The 16,085-nt window shown below is 40.3% G+C and overlaps 1 protein-coding gene across 1 annotated transcript in view; it reads right to left on the bottom strand.

The window, feature by feature from the left end:
* The window catches only part of LOC144512059 (chemokine-like protein TAFA-5), a 98,181-nt gene that overhangs the window by 51,577 nt on the left and 30,519 nt on the right, over positions 1–16,085 (bottom strand). The window contains exon 2 of the mRNA XM_078242611.1: positions 8,580–8,729. Coding sequence (XP_078098737.1) covers positions 8,580–8,729 — 150 coding nt within the window. The remainder of the gene's footprint in view (positions 1–8,579; positions 8,730–16,085) is intronic.

The following is a 16,085-nucleotide window of genomic DNA, read 5'->3' as shown; positions in this document are numbered from 1 at the left end:
TTAACAGTTTTCATTATATTCACATACAGTATGCTTATCAAACACTTCTCAAGAGAGCTATACTGGCCTTTTTCTCATTCGACCCAGATTAATTATAATAAAACACAGAGAGCAAGATGCACAACAATGGGGTATCAATAACCTCTGACGTTATCATCAACTCAGAACCCTGGAACACCTGGGTCCACTTCATCACCATGCGTCTGTAGATTTATGGACGCAGAGTGCAATGGGTTCCAGGCAGAATATGTGGATAAAGCAGCTTCATTAAGAAAGAGCATAACAGCTTGCCTGAATGCAATATGGCATCTGTATGAGCTATATTGTCTTGGATATTAAATATTTACAGTCAATGTATGCATATGGAATTACACACACACACACACACACACACACACACACACACACACACACACACACAAATACACACACACACACACACACACACACACACACACACACACACACACACACATTTATTATTATTGAGGAATTCAGCAGGGAGGAGTGCTAAAAAACAACATAATAATGCAAGGTTAATGGATGGAAAAAGTAATGTAACTCTGCCACAGAATGAAAGCCAGAGCAGACACTTTGCATTATTTTTATGCTAATGCACACAACTCGTCAGCTCCTTCACCCTGCAGGGAAAACACAAGCTTTCTTTGTATTATACTTCTGCTTGTCATACTGCAAAACACAAACCGGCTCAGTTTTTCTGTGCATGTAAACCCACAAAGAAACTGTTTTGATATCAGTCACACCGGGGGGAGAGCTTCGTATTAATATTTCCAAAAAAGAGCGAAAAGAATAAAAAAAAAAAAAAAAAACACTTGTTTGGAACTTTGGTTCTCGTTCTCTCTCACACTGTGTAAAGACGATGGCTTGACAGTCGGAGCCTCAATAATGTTCAGGGACTGTAAGGGGAAGGAGAGAAGAGTTCTGAAAAACTCTTACTCAACATCTTTATGTTCACATTCAGTTCCTGCCGATTTAAAACAATTAAAGGAAACAAGAGTGTAAGGGAATGCTGCCATATTACCTGTCCTATGATGCAAAAAAGAAAATTTGATCCAAAAAAGAAGCAACGTAACTATGATTAAAAGCAACTTCTTTTTGACAAATATGATTAAATACCCCCACTATTAATGGTGTATTACTTAATGTTAAAATAAAATGCCCACGACTGGAAATGGGCAAAACCTACATGTAAAAAGCAGCTGATCATATTAAAAGTTCAACACATTTTGGCTTTTGAACAATGCCACAGTTGAGTTGAGTTCTCGTAGTTCCTAAAGTTCTTAAATTAAAAACCTAGCAGTAAAAATTTAATCTCTAAATATCACTGCCTGGAAGCACGGCCGGACCTTTCTTCACCTCACTCTGACACTTTGTTCTCTGACCTAAATCACAAAGGGAATAAAAAATAGCCTTTCCTTCCAAAAGTTGTGTTTTTATTTTTAACCTATACCATTATCATGTTCAGTGTCAGTGTCCCATCAGCTGTTGCAGTATAGGTGTAAGTAGCATTATACAGTGACCCTAAAATCAGTCACTTGCAGCCATTTGAAATGGTTTTCTTTTGTTATTTTGCCTATACTATATTGTATATTGTCCAGTCTCTTCTGTTTTCTTTCTCTTTCACCAGATACCTGCAGCTATTTTAATTTAAGCAATTTGGTAAAAGCATTTCCCAAGAGCACAGGCAACATGATGCCCATATATAATATCCACCTCATATAAACAACACAGGTACTGGCTCAATTTACTACAGACTGATTCCAAAATGAGAAATTGAATGTTTGGACACAATTGCACTTTTTACAAAATGATTTCTAAAAAAAAAAAAAAAGAGGTCAGCCAGCAAAACTGTTACACACATGAATCTACATGAATGGCTTTAAAAAAAGAAAGAAAATGCAATCAAACTGCAACTGAAAGATATAGTATTATGTCAGCTTGGATGTTTAAGCCATACTGAATTATAAATTGGAGATTTCTGGAGTGGAAAAAATCGTTTGAATGAGAAAAAAAAACAGGATGTAAAATAGACACGGGTTGTGTACGCTGGGTGTGATCTGTATATAGAAAGCGCCATGTGATGTGTGTCCCACTTCAGTTTAGAGGCTACAGCCTCCAAACCAGCACACCCAGGGAGAAGCAACCCACCTCGGGCTGCGGTCCCCATCTGCCTGCCCTCCCCCCACTCCGCTCTCTTTGACAAGGCCACTGCCCGTGGTCATCAGTCTTCAGTCTGCGCTGTATGTGAGTATGTGAAACAGAAAGAAAAAGGACAAAAAAAAGAGAGAAGCAGCAAGATTACAGATTCACCGATGGGCCATCTTTTTCAGCCCCGGTCCCTTCGGACAGCGCAGCGGTATAGTGGCTAGGCTTGCTAACTGGCTGCTGGAGCTGACATGACATGTTTTCCCAACAGACTGCGGCCCCCATCCTCTCCTCCCTGGATCAAATCAAACCAGTGGGCTGATGCAGTATGATTGGAGCTCTGGTACTGTCTAATAGCCCAGAGACAAAGCCTGACGCATACTGTTGTCTCTATCACCGCCTGATTCACTGGAACAATTCCTCATATGCAAGCTACCCAGGGATGTGCATCTGGCCGGATGAAAGTTATTTTCAAAAGCTTGCAATGCAGCTTTACAGATAAACAATGCAAGTTATGTGTTAGCAGAGGTGGGAGAAGTACTCAGATCCTGCTTAAGTAAAACTAGCAATACCACACTGAAAATACTCCATTACAAGGATACATATCCTGATAACAATGATGTCTATGACTTGATTGAACATTTCAGGGCGACCCAAAGATTGGAAAAAACGGCTTAGGGCCCAGAGAGAGGGTTAAAGCTCCCCTATTATACTTCTTCTATTCAGCGTCATAATAGTACTCTTGGGGTCTACTAGAATAAGGTTACATGCTTTGATATACAAAAAACACATTATGTTTCTCATACTGCCTATTGCTGCAGCTCCACTGCCTGAAACACTCTGTCTGAGCTCTTGGCCTGCCTTCCTGAAAAACCCAGTCTGCTCTGATTGGTCGGCTGGCCCACTCTGTTGTGATTGGTCAAGCAAATTCAACCGAGCCACTGGGCGGGCTGTGCTTGCTCAGGCAGAACCTTTGGGCAACACATATGAAAAACTGGGCTGGCATTCTCAATCAATGACTAATTGAGGAATGTTAAGCAGGAATGTGGGCGAGGCGTTTTTAGGCAATTGAGAAAAATTGCCGTCTGTGGGAGAGAAAGTTCCATTTGGAGTGAAATGTGTTTTTTTTTGTAACTTTATAAATCTATTTAGGGCTGGGTATCGTTCAAACATTTTCGATACCGGTACCGATACCAATACCAATACCAATACCGTGACTTCGATATCAGTTCCTAAATTATACTTTTTTTAATACCAATTTTATAAAACAAAAAGAAATTACAACATTACACATTACGGCACAAATCTTTTTATTTTTTTTTCAGCTCCTACTACATGAGCCCCGTCTCAGTGCGTAACGTAGAGTTTTGTCCTGCCTGTCTCTACGACCTACAACGTTAAGACAGCAGTAGAAGCATGCTGCATGCTTATTGGCTCACTGACTCTGACGAGATTTATTCCTTAGGTATTGAAATTGGGTATTGAATGACTATTGAATACTATTGAATGAATACTATAGAGGCAATTTGGTCGGTGCCTAAAAAGTATTGAATTCGATACCCAGCCCCACATCTATTACATACACCAAAAAACTGTAGAAAACACTAAAAGACGGGGAAAATAAAACAAGCATAATAGGGGCTCTTTAATACCCCTAGGGCCACCGTGGTCAGGGCCATAGTTTCTAACTTGCACAAACCTCAGTCGGATAAAGGATTGAAGAGACTAGACTAACATATTCAACTAAACAACCCCTTTGCCCGTGCACTCTCTCTGCTATCGGAGATGGAGAGGGGAATGGCAGGTTAACAAGGGGCATGTGTCATTATGCTAACAAGGGGGATTGCATCCCCCTTCATAATGCCTACTCAGTTCATTTCCACCAATGTGTGTTAGTGTATGATTCTCTCTTTTTCACACACACACACACACACACACACACACACACACACACACACATGCACACACAATTATCTGATGGCCTAAGCATCTCAAAACTGGTGACCTTTGAAGGCTTTCATCAATGTCAGCATCCCAGCAAAAAGAGACCAAACACAAACACCTTTACCTCAGGCGAGGACTCCCCGCTGAGCTATCACAACCACCGCTACAACCAGTGACCCTCGACAAGCTCCTGCACGTCTCTGGAGTCGCGCCCTTCTGCTGCTCTGTCACTCTTTCCTGCAGCCAGCGCGAGTAGCTTACTCTCTGTTTCTCTCTAATAGCCTCTCTCGCTCACCTAATAAGGATCAATATCAGCTCTCTTAAAAGTCATCAAGCACAGAAGTAAAAAGGCTCAAGAGCATGAAATTGCAGATGTGAGAGGGTGCACTTGTGCAACACTAGGCTCTGATAAGGGCCTCAGATGGGTAGAGCCGTTGAAGACATACAGTAAAGAGAGAGAGAAAGACTATTGTGATTCAAAACGAGAGAGAAGGGAAAAAAGGCAAAGAGCACATGAAATGGAGAAAGAGAAAGGGTCAGAGAGAAACGGCATTTCATGCTGCAGAGATGTGATTCGGGATGGTTTTTCTTTTCTTTTTTTCTTATGGACACGCACATCAAACAGCGCAGCTACGGAAAGCTTATCGTGTCGACGGCTTATCTCCCATTTTCACCTCCTCAAAGCAATAAACACACAAAGAGCGAATGGAAGGTGGGAAATGCACAACAACAAAAGAATGACTCTTCAGGATCAACAGCGCTACAGCACTCCCTCTGTTTTCAAGTGTCTTGGAAGCTGTGTGAGTCCGCTGATGGAGCAATGGATTATCCCGCATGCATGGGATACAGACTCAGAAGCATGAAGGACACCTACCGTATCAGCCAAGGCAAAGGCATATTACAAACAGAGAGCAGACCTCAAGGACTCAAGTAGATTAAAACTGATTGAAATCCCATTTGCGGCTTTTGGGGTCTTTTATGTCAGCGTTCTCTCCTGCTCTCGCTTGCTTTCCATGTCCCCAAAGTGAGCAGAGCCCAAGTCTGAATAAACAAATAAGATTGCATTTGTGGAGACAAGCATCTCAGATTTGCCTGGCAATAATATCAAGCTGTGGGATATTGTGACATGAACAGCAATAAAAGATGCGTGCGTAGGTGTGGGTCTGTTTTTTTAGTTTTTTTTTTTATGGGAAGCAATGGGACAATATGGGAGGAAATGGTAAATGACTGACATTGAAAAATATGCAAAACCAACACGAATTGAATTACACTTCAAATACTGTTATGCACAGTGGTGCAGTGGTGCCTTGGTAGGTGGGTAAACTAAATCTTATTCTGCAAAGTCACAAGTAGCTTATGTTAATATTTAGCTTAAAAATTATAAGTATAATGTAGCAGACAATGTATATATTTAAGTACAAGTACCTTAAAATTGTACTTAAGTGCAGTACATGACTGCACTTGTGTGTTCGCATCATATTTGTAGTTGTGTGTGCACACAATTAGCTAGCTACTAGAATTTTATCTGTACTCATCCGTTTCATTTCCCTCCACAAAGCTTGCTGGTTATTTGCCAGTATAAGGTGAATCCTCCTGCCCAAATGTGGGTATTCGCTGAAGAGTATATATATATCTAAATATGAAATAATCATATACACAGTGTCACTAAGTAGTCCTAATTACATTTACACCTATGAGTGATCTACTGTACAGTCTCCACTTGTGGTAAACCCAGCAGACTCCACACAGGTCCAAATTAAATCCCAGTGCCTCCCTGCTGAAGGCAGCAGTGCCAATAACCACAAAGCCACTTGTGCCCCATACTTCAAAATTAAAATATTCACAGGGAATATATTATTATTATAGGCAAGTGTTGTATGTAAAATAAAAACCTGTATACCGTATGAAATAAAAGGAATGTTAAATGGAAGCTTGTGTATTTTATGTAAGTAATTAAAAGGAATAATAATAAAAATAAAAACTCATACAAACGAGTTTAAATTATAGAACCAAAAATCTCTGACTGTGTATTGTAAAAACTCTCAGCGTCTCAGTTCATCTGGCAGTAGTCTGCTAACCCTTCCTAGAGTCCAAATTAACATTATCATTATTACTTGTCTATTATCTATTCCTCTGTTTTATCTTTTCAATTCCTTTAAAATGGTTTTATTTGCATGGTAATGTTTTATGCTGCATTCCCTTTGTGTTTTTAATGCGTTATGACAAGCACTGGGAATTGCTTTTGTGTATGAAATAACAAATAAACTTTGCTTGGCCTAAGTTCATGACACCACCAGCGCATTTTATTTTCATTCTATATACATATGCTGTATATTGACAACACAACTATACGAGTATAATTTCCATGTTTATTTAATTTTTATTTTGTTCCGGTAGGTGCACTGTGAACACTCCACCTGCTATCCACCTGCGCAGGTCTCGAAAAAGCCAGCTGATAAGCCTAAATTCCCTTCAGAAAAAAAGTATCAAGCCAACACAAAATGCCACAGAGCTCCAGGGAGCCCACCTTGTGACAAATACCTCCTGATATTATCTGGATACTGTGGAGTTATGCAGCATCCGTACAACTTATTCACTGGCAAAAGAGGCATGAGTAAGGACAACAAAGTGACTCCACAGTGCAGCTGGCCATGTGGTCATGTCCGCAATATCAGGTCTTTCTTTATAGGACTCAGACGGAGTGTACAAATCTCAGTGTGAAGCAGTTTGGCCAAAGGAAGAAATTGAATTAGGAGAAAATCTCCAGTGTCATGTTCATCTATGCCTGCAACACAAATAGGTAAAAGCCTCTGTCCACTTACAACAAAGCCTTCTCTTCATATGATCAGCAGGTAAAACCAGTCAAACAGCGCACTGAGGATAGGCAGCTCCTCCAATCGGAGACACAACTGTGAAGGCACAGTTGAATCACAGGCAAAACAACACATCCAAAAAGGTACAGTTCAGTACAGGTCTCTTCTAACTAACAGGGCTGTTCATTCTGCCTTCACCTGTGCACATAACCTCCCCTCCTACCCCAAGCTAGAGGCCACGTCGTGTGTGAGACACACTTGGTGACAGGCACCCTAAGAGACAGCGGGAAGGCAATGAAGATGTCATAAAAAGATGTAAGAAAACCTCAGAGTCACAGCATCGTTCAACCCTATCTGTAGACTCCAATTTCTTGAAATCCTTTGAGCTTTCATGGGGGCAGAATGGTGACTAGAGAAATGACTCATAGGCTCCAGAAAAAACTGCTCAAGCTTCTTCCCCATTAGACATATGTGAGGAAGACATGGCAACAACTAATGAAACTCTTCCTCTCCCCTGTACACAAAGTACAACATCATGTTTTCATTATACTCACTTCTCTCTTCACCGCTGTCCTGTAAAAACTATGCATCTCCAAATTTGGTGATTTTGAATTTCTCAATAAAACTTAATTGTTACTTTACCTACTTTAGGCTACGCAAACCATTTAAAAGACTAATTGTTCCACAGCAACACAGTGAAACGGGGCTTAGATCATAAAAAAAAGCTGACATTTTGACAACTGTGGCGATACACGTTTTTTACTGGTTTTATACAGGTATACGTGGTGTATCCAAGTAACAAAAATTCCCTTAATGGCTTCCAGTTGTATAGATAGATTACAAGAACTTGAATAAAGATCAATTAAGTGAATGTTAAAAAAAAAATGCTTTTAGTGTAAATGTCTTTGGAAAATTATCATTTAATTATGAATTTGGCTTATTCCCTGCAAAATAGTTACGATTACTTTCTTGATTGATTTCTTGATTAATTGTTTGTTCTATCAAATGTCAGAAAATAGTGACTACTGTCGTAGAGCCCGAGGTAACAGTCCAAAGCCCAAAGGTATGGAATTGACTACATGGATATATGTTTACTATAACTATACATAAACAAACATAAAATAAAACTAATGATTTATCGATTGTCAAAATAGTTGCAATTCATTTTCTGTCAATCAACTTATTGATTAATCAAGTAGAGTAATTGTTCTGAGCTCTATTAATGATAATAATCATACAAATGCACTCTGTGCCAAAGCAGACACTATACCACGAATAGTGTCACTATTCCATGAAATATGAGCCCATCTGTTGGTGGGGGATTTAGAAACCCCCATGCAGCCACTTTTTTAAAATGATTCAACTGTAAATTGATTTGCTGCAGGCTTCACTAATATCACAAAGACAGCCCTGTGATCCTCTTTGCCCCACATTGTAGGTTTATCCACCTTAAGCACCTTCTTAAATATAGCCTAACTGCCCTGATGACATGATTCAACACTTTGATACGGCTGAATTTTACACCTAATTTTCTTCATGTGCTTCAACACCAACATAAGTGCCTCGGGAAAAACATACTTGTGTTTGAGTAGTTTTTACTGAAGTGGTCCCTTAAAGTAAGCGAGCTAAGCCGGGATCCCCCGCCCCTCCTCTTACCGTCCACGCAGGCAGGTCTGGCTCTTGTAGTTCCAGCGATCTGGCCCTTCTTACAGGCGCAGCGGGCCGTCTGCCTGGCGATGGTCCGCCGTGGTTGGCTGCTGTCCCTGTCGAGCGTCACAATCTCACATGTCCCCGCTGCCAGCTGGCCTGGAAATGACATTGCACCACAGGAGGTGAGGTCAGAGAGATGAAATCAAAAAGAGGGGAAAAATAAACTAGTCCATCTCGTCTGTTAAAATTGTACTCTGTCACATGTTCATTGGTGTAGCACTGTTATTTTTCACAATCCTTTCGAGCTCAATTGGCACGACACAAATAGTAATACATCCGTGTGAGTGGGTCTCACAGGAACCACTGACACAAGTGCATGTACTGTATTTTTATTTACTGTAATCATCTACGTCACTCATTATGATTTCAAACACATAATAAAAAAATGTAGACACAGCAAAAGCAAACAAATGTAACTTTTGCTGAACAGTTGCCATTGTGGCCACACAACTGGCATTTTCTTGAGGAAGTTTGTTTCACTTTTGTTTTAAAACCATTGAAATGGTTCAATCTGTGGCATGTTAAAATGTATCATGAATATCACAAACTAACAATGTAATGTCAGCTACACAAACAGATAGCATCAAGCTAGTTCGCTAACATTGACAACAAGACAGTTAGCTAACATTAGCTACCGATAGCGACTGGCCATATCAGGCCAAGGAATGTTATAACAGCAAAACCATTGTGTGAATTGAATTGAGTAAGGGTGTGTTTTCCTGCTCATGAATTAAAATGTTCTTTTCTATGAGTATAATTTTGTTAATTCATCTTTCAATAGTAGTCTCACTTTTAAGCCGTGAACGGCATAGTCAAACAAACTAACATTTGAAAAAAAGAAATACTTCAGTTTAACTGACTTTTACCACATTAGATATGCAGTGAGGATAATGTTAACATTTACGTCAGAAGAGCTGTGGGTTCTTTAGGGTTTGACAAAACCCTGATCCTGAACAGATCCAGTGGAATTGCTCAGAGGCCAACAGAGGAACACAGGTGGTGGTACTGAGCAGCTCACAGATGTGTGAAGGGACTTTAAAAGACAATGAGGAAATTACTTTTTCAATTTCAGCTACCTAAAGACAACCCACTAGCTATTTCTCATTAAAGTCCACATCCTATCAGAACATGTCTTTAGGTAAGCTAAAGTACCCATTAGCCATGAATGAAACACATGAATACTGATGAACTTAGTAATTGTCGCCACCCCATCTTATACACACATGCTTCATGTATTCAATCAGGTGACCTTCGGCCTCGTAGCCGGGCCCTTGCTGCTCGCAAATTAACCTTTGTCTGTGTGTGGAGGCCCTCGGGTACCATCCTGGAGAGGCTTATCAGGATCTAATTGTGATTGGCAAGAGGATGGAAGTTGTGATTAAATCTGGACTTGAGTCCCGAACTCTTGGGTGGCTGGCTTAATGAACTGAGCTGTGAGGGGTCACACTCGGGGTAATGGGGATCTATCAGGATTCATCCTCACACTGTGGTGGCCATGGCCACAGGCAGAGACATTTAAAAGTAGCTATTTTAAAGGTGTATGTATAACTGTAAATACTTATTCGTCTTTATCATGATGTATCTTATAGGGAAAAACCTACCCAACTATACTGTAGTAACATGAGCTATAGTATAGTTGGCTTATAGTATAACCTGCTCTAACAGCCAACCACATTATCAAACATTTAGATGATTACCTGTACTGGTGATCACAGCGTCTAACACACCTGATAGGGGAGCCAAGATTTGTGCAGTATAAGGATATAGTTTAAATAACAAGTAACTTAAACTATAAAGAAAAATAACATTACTCTTCTTTTAGCGCTTCCAACACGTCAACTTTTCATGAGCTAAAAAAAAAAACGCCCTGTTTTCGTCTTTGTGACCACGCATTTTCAGATAATCGGATGGTTGTTTTTAAATCGTTTATTCTTTCAGTTTAACTAAAAAAAATTCAAAAAACTAAAACAAAATTGGAGATATATGGTTGACTGAAGATACCTTGCTTATTGTGCTTGATATTATTTCATTTTTATTAATCCTAATTTATTTATTTTTGTGTTGTTGAGCAAAACTAGGTTGTGTACAAGTAAACATAAGCCAATTAACTCAACCACAGATGTGTTCACAATGTCCAAGTCCACTAATCTTTAGCCAACTCCATTCTCTACTCTGAAGCCAGTAGCTACACATTAGGGCTCTGTGTGTCTATAATATAACAAATATAACTGTATGAAGAGGAAGAAGGTGGGTAGGAGTGATTACAAATGTGCTGAAATATGTCATAACACTCGATGTCTTAGCAAATGGATACCAACAAATCCAATCTGTCATGTCTTTTGAACTTGGGAGATCAAGACCAAACCCCCCACACCTTTACGGCTCCTTTCCACTGCTCATCCTTTCTTCCTTTAAATTGCTTGCTCTTTTCTCCTTCATGCCTCCTCACTTAACTATGTCTTGCAACTCTTCTGTCTTCTCTGGGTGATACCAGATAATGACTTGTCATGTAAGCTCCTGTGTGCATATGTGAATCTGTTGATGTGTATGCGCGTGCATATACTTCCTGCATCCTACCCCACCCACCATCTCTGCAGATCATCTCCTCGCTCCCTTCTTCCAGCTTTCTCTCTTTGTCAGTTCCTTCTCCTTTGGAACTCTTTCATTGCAAGAAGCTGAAAAGACTTTTTTCGGATGCCTTATGTAATCGCGCGAATCGCTGTGGCGCTGAGGTATCATGTGTGAAGTCAATAAGCTCAAAGACGGGCTTATTTGACGTTGGGTTCTCTGATGAAATGTAGGCAATTAATGAGCTCCATCGACGCAAGAAAGAAGAAAAACAAACAGCAGCCTTGCTGAAACTGTCACAGCTGTAGCTGCAGGGAAATTAAATTAATTTAAATTCCATGTTGTCTTGCAATGTATGTTGTTTTCTACACAGCTGCACTGACTTCTTTATAGGGATGAAGAATCTTCTAATTTTAACACAGTATAAAAATAAAATTGTGCTTTCTCTCATAAAATACTTCAGTTGCAACATCACTAATAGCATTGTGTACGGCCCATGTTGAGGATAAGAAGTTTGAATCAAATGTTTCAGCAGGGGACATCCACCATGAGTGTATTCTTTATGTCACCTGTGCTATTAATCACTGCATCTTCCAAATGTTAAGTAAATTATTTAAATCAAAATTGTCAAATTGTTGTTGAAATTGTTAAATTACTTTGCAAGGCACATTGCAAACCGTATTTGATTCAAATACTAACACTTACAAAGGTTGTGCAACAAGCACAACTTGTTCCTGAGCTTCACAGAGTTTGGTCAAAGTCATGATAATTTAGCAAGACTAAAGTCCACAGCCATGCTAGATTAGAATGTTAAGGTTAAAGTTATTGTAGTTTTTCCTGAGGGGAACATGAATGGCTGTACCAAGTTTCATGGCAATTTGAGTTTCACTCAAAACTAGGGGTGGTTCAGTTCATGAAAAAACATCCCAACCGCTTGGTTTGCATGTCTCGGTTCGGAGCGTGTTCGTCAGCAAACTGTTAATGTGCACTAACCACTTACTGCCGTAGTGCCCACTTTCGACACCTATGTTAAAACACTTACTGGAAACGACGAGGGGGATGAGCGTGACAAACGCAACACATGGCATCTGATTGGACGAACGTGTCACGTGGTTCTTGCTGCTCCCGAATTTCAAAACAGACTCTAATGGCGTCTCGTTCTGAATACGATCTCGTATTTTACGAAAATAGTTCACCGAAGTGTTTCTGAAAACATTTTAAGCAAGAAATAGGCCATACAGTTGCTGAATCTGTGTGTTTTTTTGATCGACAGAGGTCAGTTTAAAAGATTTTCGTCAGATTTTGAGAGGCGCCGAGCCGACCGCTCCTCAGGTGGAGTGTGGAGTGCTGCAGGTCACGTCACACAATAAGAGAAATGGTAAGTGGGAGAGATGAGGAAGGCTGCCTGGAGTTGGAGGATGCGCCAGCGTCGTATATAGTCTGGTGTGTGGGAACATTTTGGATTTCATGTTACCTATGATGACAGCGGAAATAAAACAATAGATAGAACTGCCACTGTGTGCATGTATTGTGCAACATGCATTCAATATGCTAATTTTAGCTATATATCATATGCTGAAGTATATTTATGGAGTGTTAAAGATTAAAAGAAAAAATAACAAGAACCGTACTGAACCGAAAACCGTGATACGAACCAAACCGTGGATTTTGTGAACCGTACCGCCCCTACTCAAAACCATTCCGATATTTCAATCAAACCTACCAATGTCAACCTTAGTGTGGGACCAGAGGAAAAGTCAGATGATCGCCAAAAGTCATTAGGATTTGTCCCCAGGGAACCATGAATATCTGTACAAAATGTTGGTTCCAAATCATTCAGTAGATGTTGAGGTATTTCACTGGATAAATGAAAACTCTGATCAGCTGGTGGTACAAGATGAAAAGTCAGGGGATCCCCGAAGTCAGTAGGAGTCATCCACTGAGAACCGTGAATGTATTTATTAAATTTCAAGGCACTCTATCCAAACGTTGTTGAGATACTTTAGTCTGGACCAAACCATCAGCCAACAGACGGACATTGCCATTCCTGAAGTCAAGCTAGAAAGCTAGTATTAAATATGTATCAATATTATTACCCTGAGGTATGAGTTTATCTAGTCTTGACACTCAAGTCAAGTTCCCCAAACAGAATTAACATATTGTGCCCTTATGTTTAATATGTAGGGAGTAAATCTCAAGTATTTGGGATGATAGAGTCATAAGTCTGTAGAGAATTGCTGAAAAAAAATTTTGAGTTTTAAATAAGTTGGTTTCAGCTGCAAGCATTCTAGGTGTTTTGCAGTCTTCCCAAATATTATGTGAGAGAACTTGAGGACAAGCTGGTCTCAGTCCCCCAATAAAGCAGGAGCCGACTCCATTCCTTCTTTTCTAAAACAAATTGCTCCAAGCGTCCCCGTGGCTCAGCCTCCAGAGCACACTGCCAGGAATACCACGTACATTGCCACTATTAAACATAGCAAAACTAAACAAACAAAGCAAAAAAACGAACTGAACCAAACAGCCACAAGAAAGTTTTCATCTTGCTGTTGGCCTAGAGGGATCTGCAGAAAAGGTGAGAAAGTATTACAGGATTCACAGCTCCAACAAGGCAGTTACCAGACAGCACGACTACACATTTGGTCCAAAAAAAACTTCCGTATTTTTGCTCTGAATTGAAATTAAATAGTGTTACATTTACAAAAGATACAAGATGTCGTCCAATCTCTTCACAGTCATCCTGTGAAGAAATTGGACTGTGAAGAGAGGAAGCAGTAATCCTGTTTCTTGGAATAGCCCTGTGAATAGAGGGAAAAATCTAAAACTGGCAGGTGGTCTCAGAAACAAACCCAAAGCTTGTACCAGTAGCGCTATGATTTATCATCAACCTTATCAGCTTCTGGTGTCGAGTAGTTGTCAGCTTGGCCAGCCAAATGGCTGATTAAAATGTATGTGTGGTCACCCTAGAGTGAAATGAAAGCTCTGACTGTGGCAGAAGATGGATTCATGTGGCAGAGCGTACGGCTTAATACAACGTAATGTTATTGACATGCTCCCATGCTTTATTATTTCTCCTCCCGCTCCTCAGCACTGCACAATTGCTCTGCCATACATGGCCATTTGACAAATGTCCAGCACAGCTACAATGCAGGGAGATATGCCATTTGTTCCATTATATGTCTTTTTCCCAGAAAGCTGAGACCATGTTTTTTTAGAGGCCTTTTTATTCATTTGTTTTTATAATTATTCTTGTATTTGATGCTTACGAGATCCCAATACAACTAAAGACTGCTATTTGAGAGTCACAATCTGCTGAATCAAATGCTTAGATAGTTATAAAATGTGTGGTTTAGGCTTATAGGGGTAGTTTTGTTTTTGTCCTTTGAAAATCGGCAGTGTGATGGAATCATGCTGGGATTGCATACTGTGCTGCACAAGAAACCACTATTTCCAAAGTATTTCTGAGTGTCCTAAATTGGACACAAAATGCATTCTGCCATGAAATTTAATGAAAAACTGCAGAATGAGTTAGCCCTAATTTTTTACAGTAATACTTGTAGCAACATATGAAAGGTGAGGGGGAAGATAAACATGCAACGTATTAACATTGACAACTACACACTGTACTGAAGTGTTAACGTTGGCTAACCATTTTGTAAATGTTGGTAAATGTGTTTTCCTAGCTCGTCGTTGCTGTTTTGTTTCCACTTTTTGTCTAATTTTCAGTTTGCAGGTTTGCAACGCAGAACAAACTGAGAAGCCGTCATGGAAAAGGGCAGGCACTTTCAAAAAGTACCTAGCAGGTGATTGGTTGAACCATCTCTCTATCACGTCCGCCATTGTTGTTTTGAATGAGTCGCGGCCGTCACACACACACATACACACATACACACACACACAAACACACACACATACACACACACACACACACACACACACACACACACACACACACACACACACACACACACACCTAAACCACGCCTGTAGCTGCCAGTAGCTCCTCACAGGACAATGATTGGTTTGGCCCGCTGCTGTGCAGACACAAATGCATTTCTTGAAGCCTGAAAATTAGTGACAAGACCAGAGTTTATAAAACTATGCTAGCAGCTTATAGGGGCCATGCTGCTTCCTACAGACAGACCAATGTGATTTGAGCCAGTCAATGACATCGGCATCCTTAGAGCACTGTGATCCTGCTGCCAGGGCTAAAAATATGCAGTGTAAGGTGAAGAACATTAAATGCTGAATTATAACATATTGATTTGTGTATTAAGCAAACAATGTTGTCATGGTGTCTCTGAGGAGCCGAATGCCATGCGCGCGTGCATGTGTGTGTGTGTGTGTGTTTGGCTGTGAGGCAATGTGAATTATAAGGATGCCAACGCACAAACATGCTCTTTTCTAAACATCAAAACGATGCATGTAATGGCTAAGCCTTGCAAACAAAAACGTTCTTTTCAACATATTCTCCACTTAACCCAGAAACCCTACATGGCGGCATGATGTAGATGGAAACTAGCGTCACATCTGTTCTGCTGGAGAGGACAGCATGTGCATGTGTGTGTGTGTGTGTGTGTGTACATGTTAGACATTGCCAGACTAAAATGCTATATCACTCCAGCACTCTACAGCTGTTCGGAATGAGAGAGGAGAGTCCTGCGCCAAGACTGCGAGTCTGAAATTCCACTTTGGATGCTAACGCCTGCATTAGTGGAACCTTGATGTCATCCCTTTACCCAGAGGCCTGCGGGCTAGTTTTTAAATTAATCCTTTTAACAAGCCTAATCAGAGGCTGGAAGAGCCAGCTGAACAGCATGTGGTGTAACAGGAAGGAGAGCGGAGCAGAAGAAAATTACAGCTTAAGGTAAAAGAGTAGTCAGATGA

The sequence above is a fragment of the Sander vitreus genome, chromosome 23 (assembly GCF_031162955.1).
Source record: "Sander vitreus isolate 19-12246 chromosome 23, sanVit1, whole genome shotgun sequence".
NCBI lineage: Eukaryota > Metazoa > Chordata > Actinopteri > Perciformes > Percidae > Sander > Sander vitreus.
This window is presented reverse-complemented; position numbering and strand designations above follow the sequence as displayed.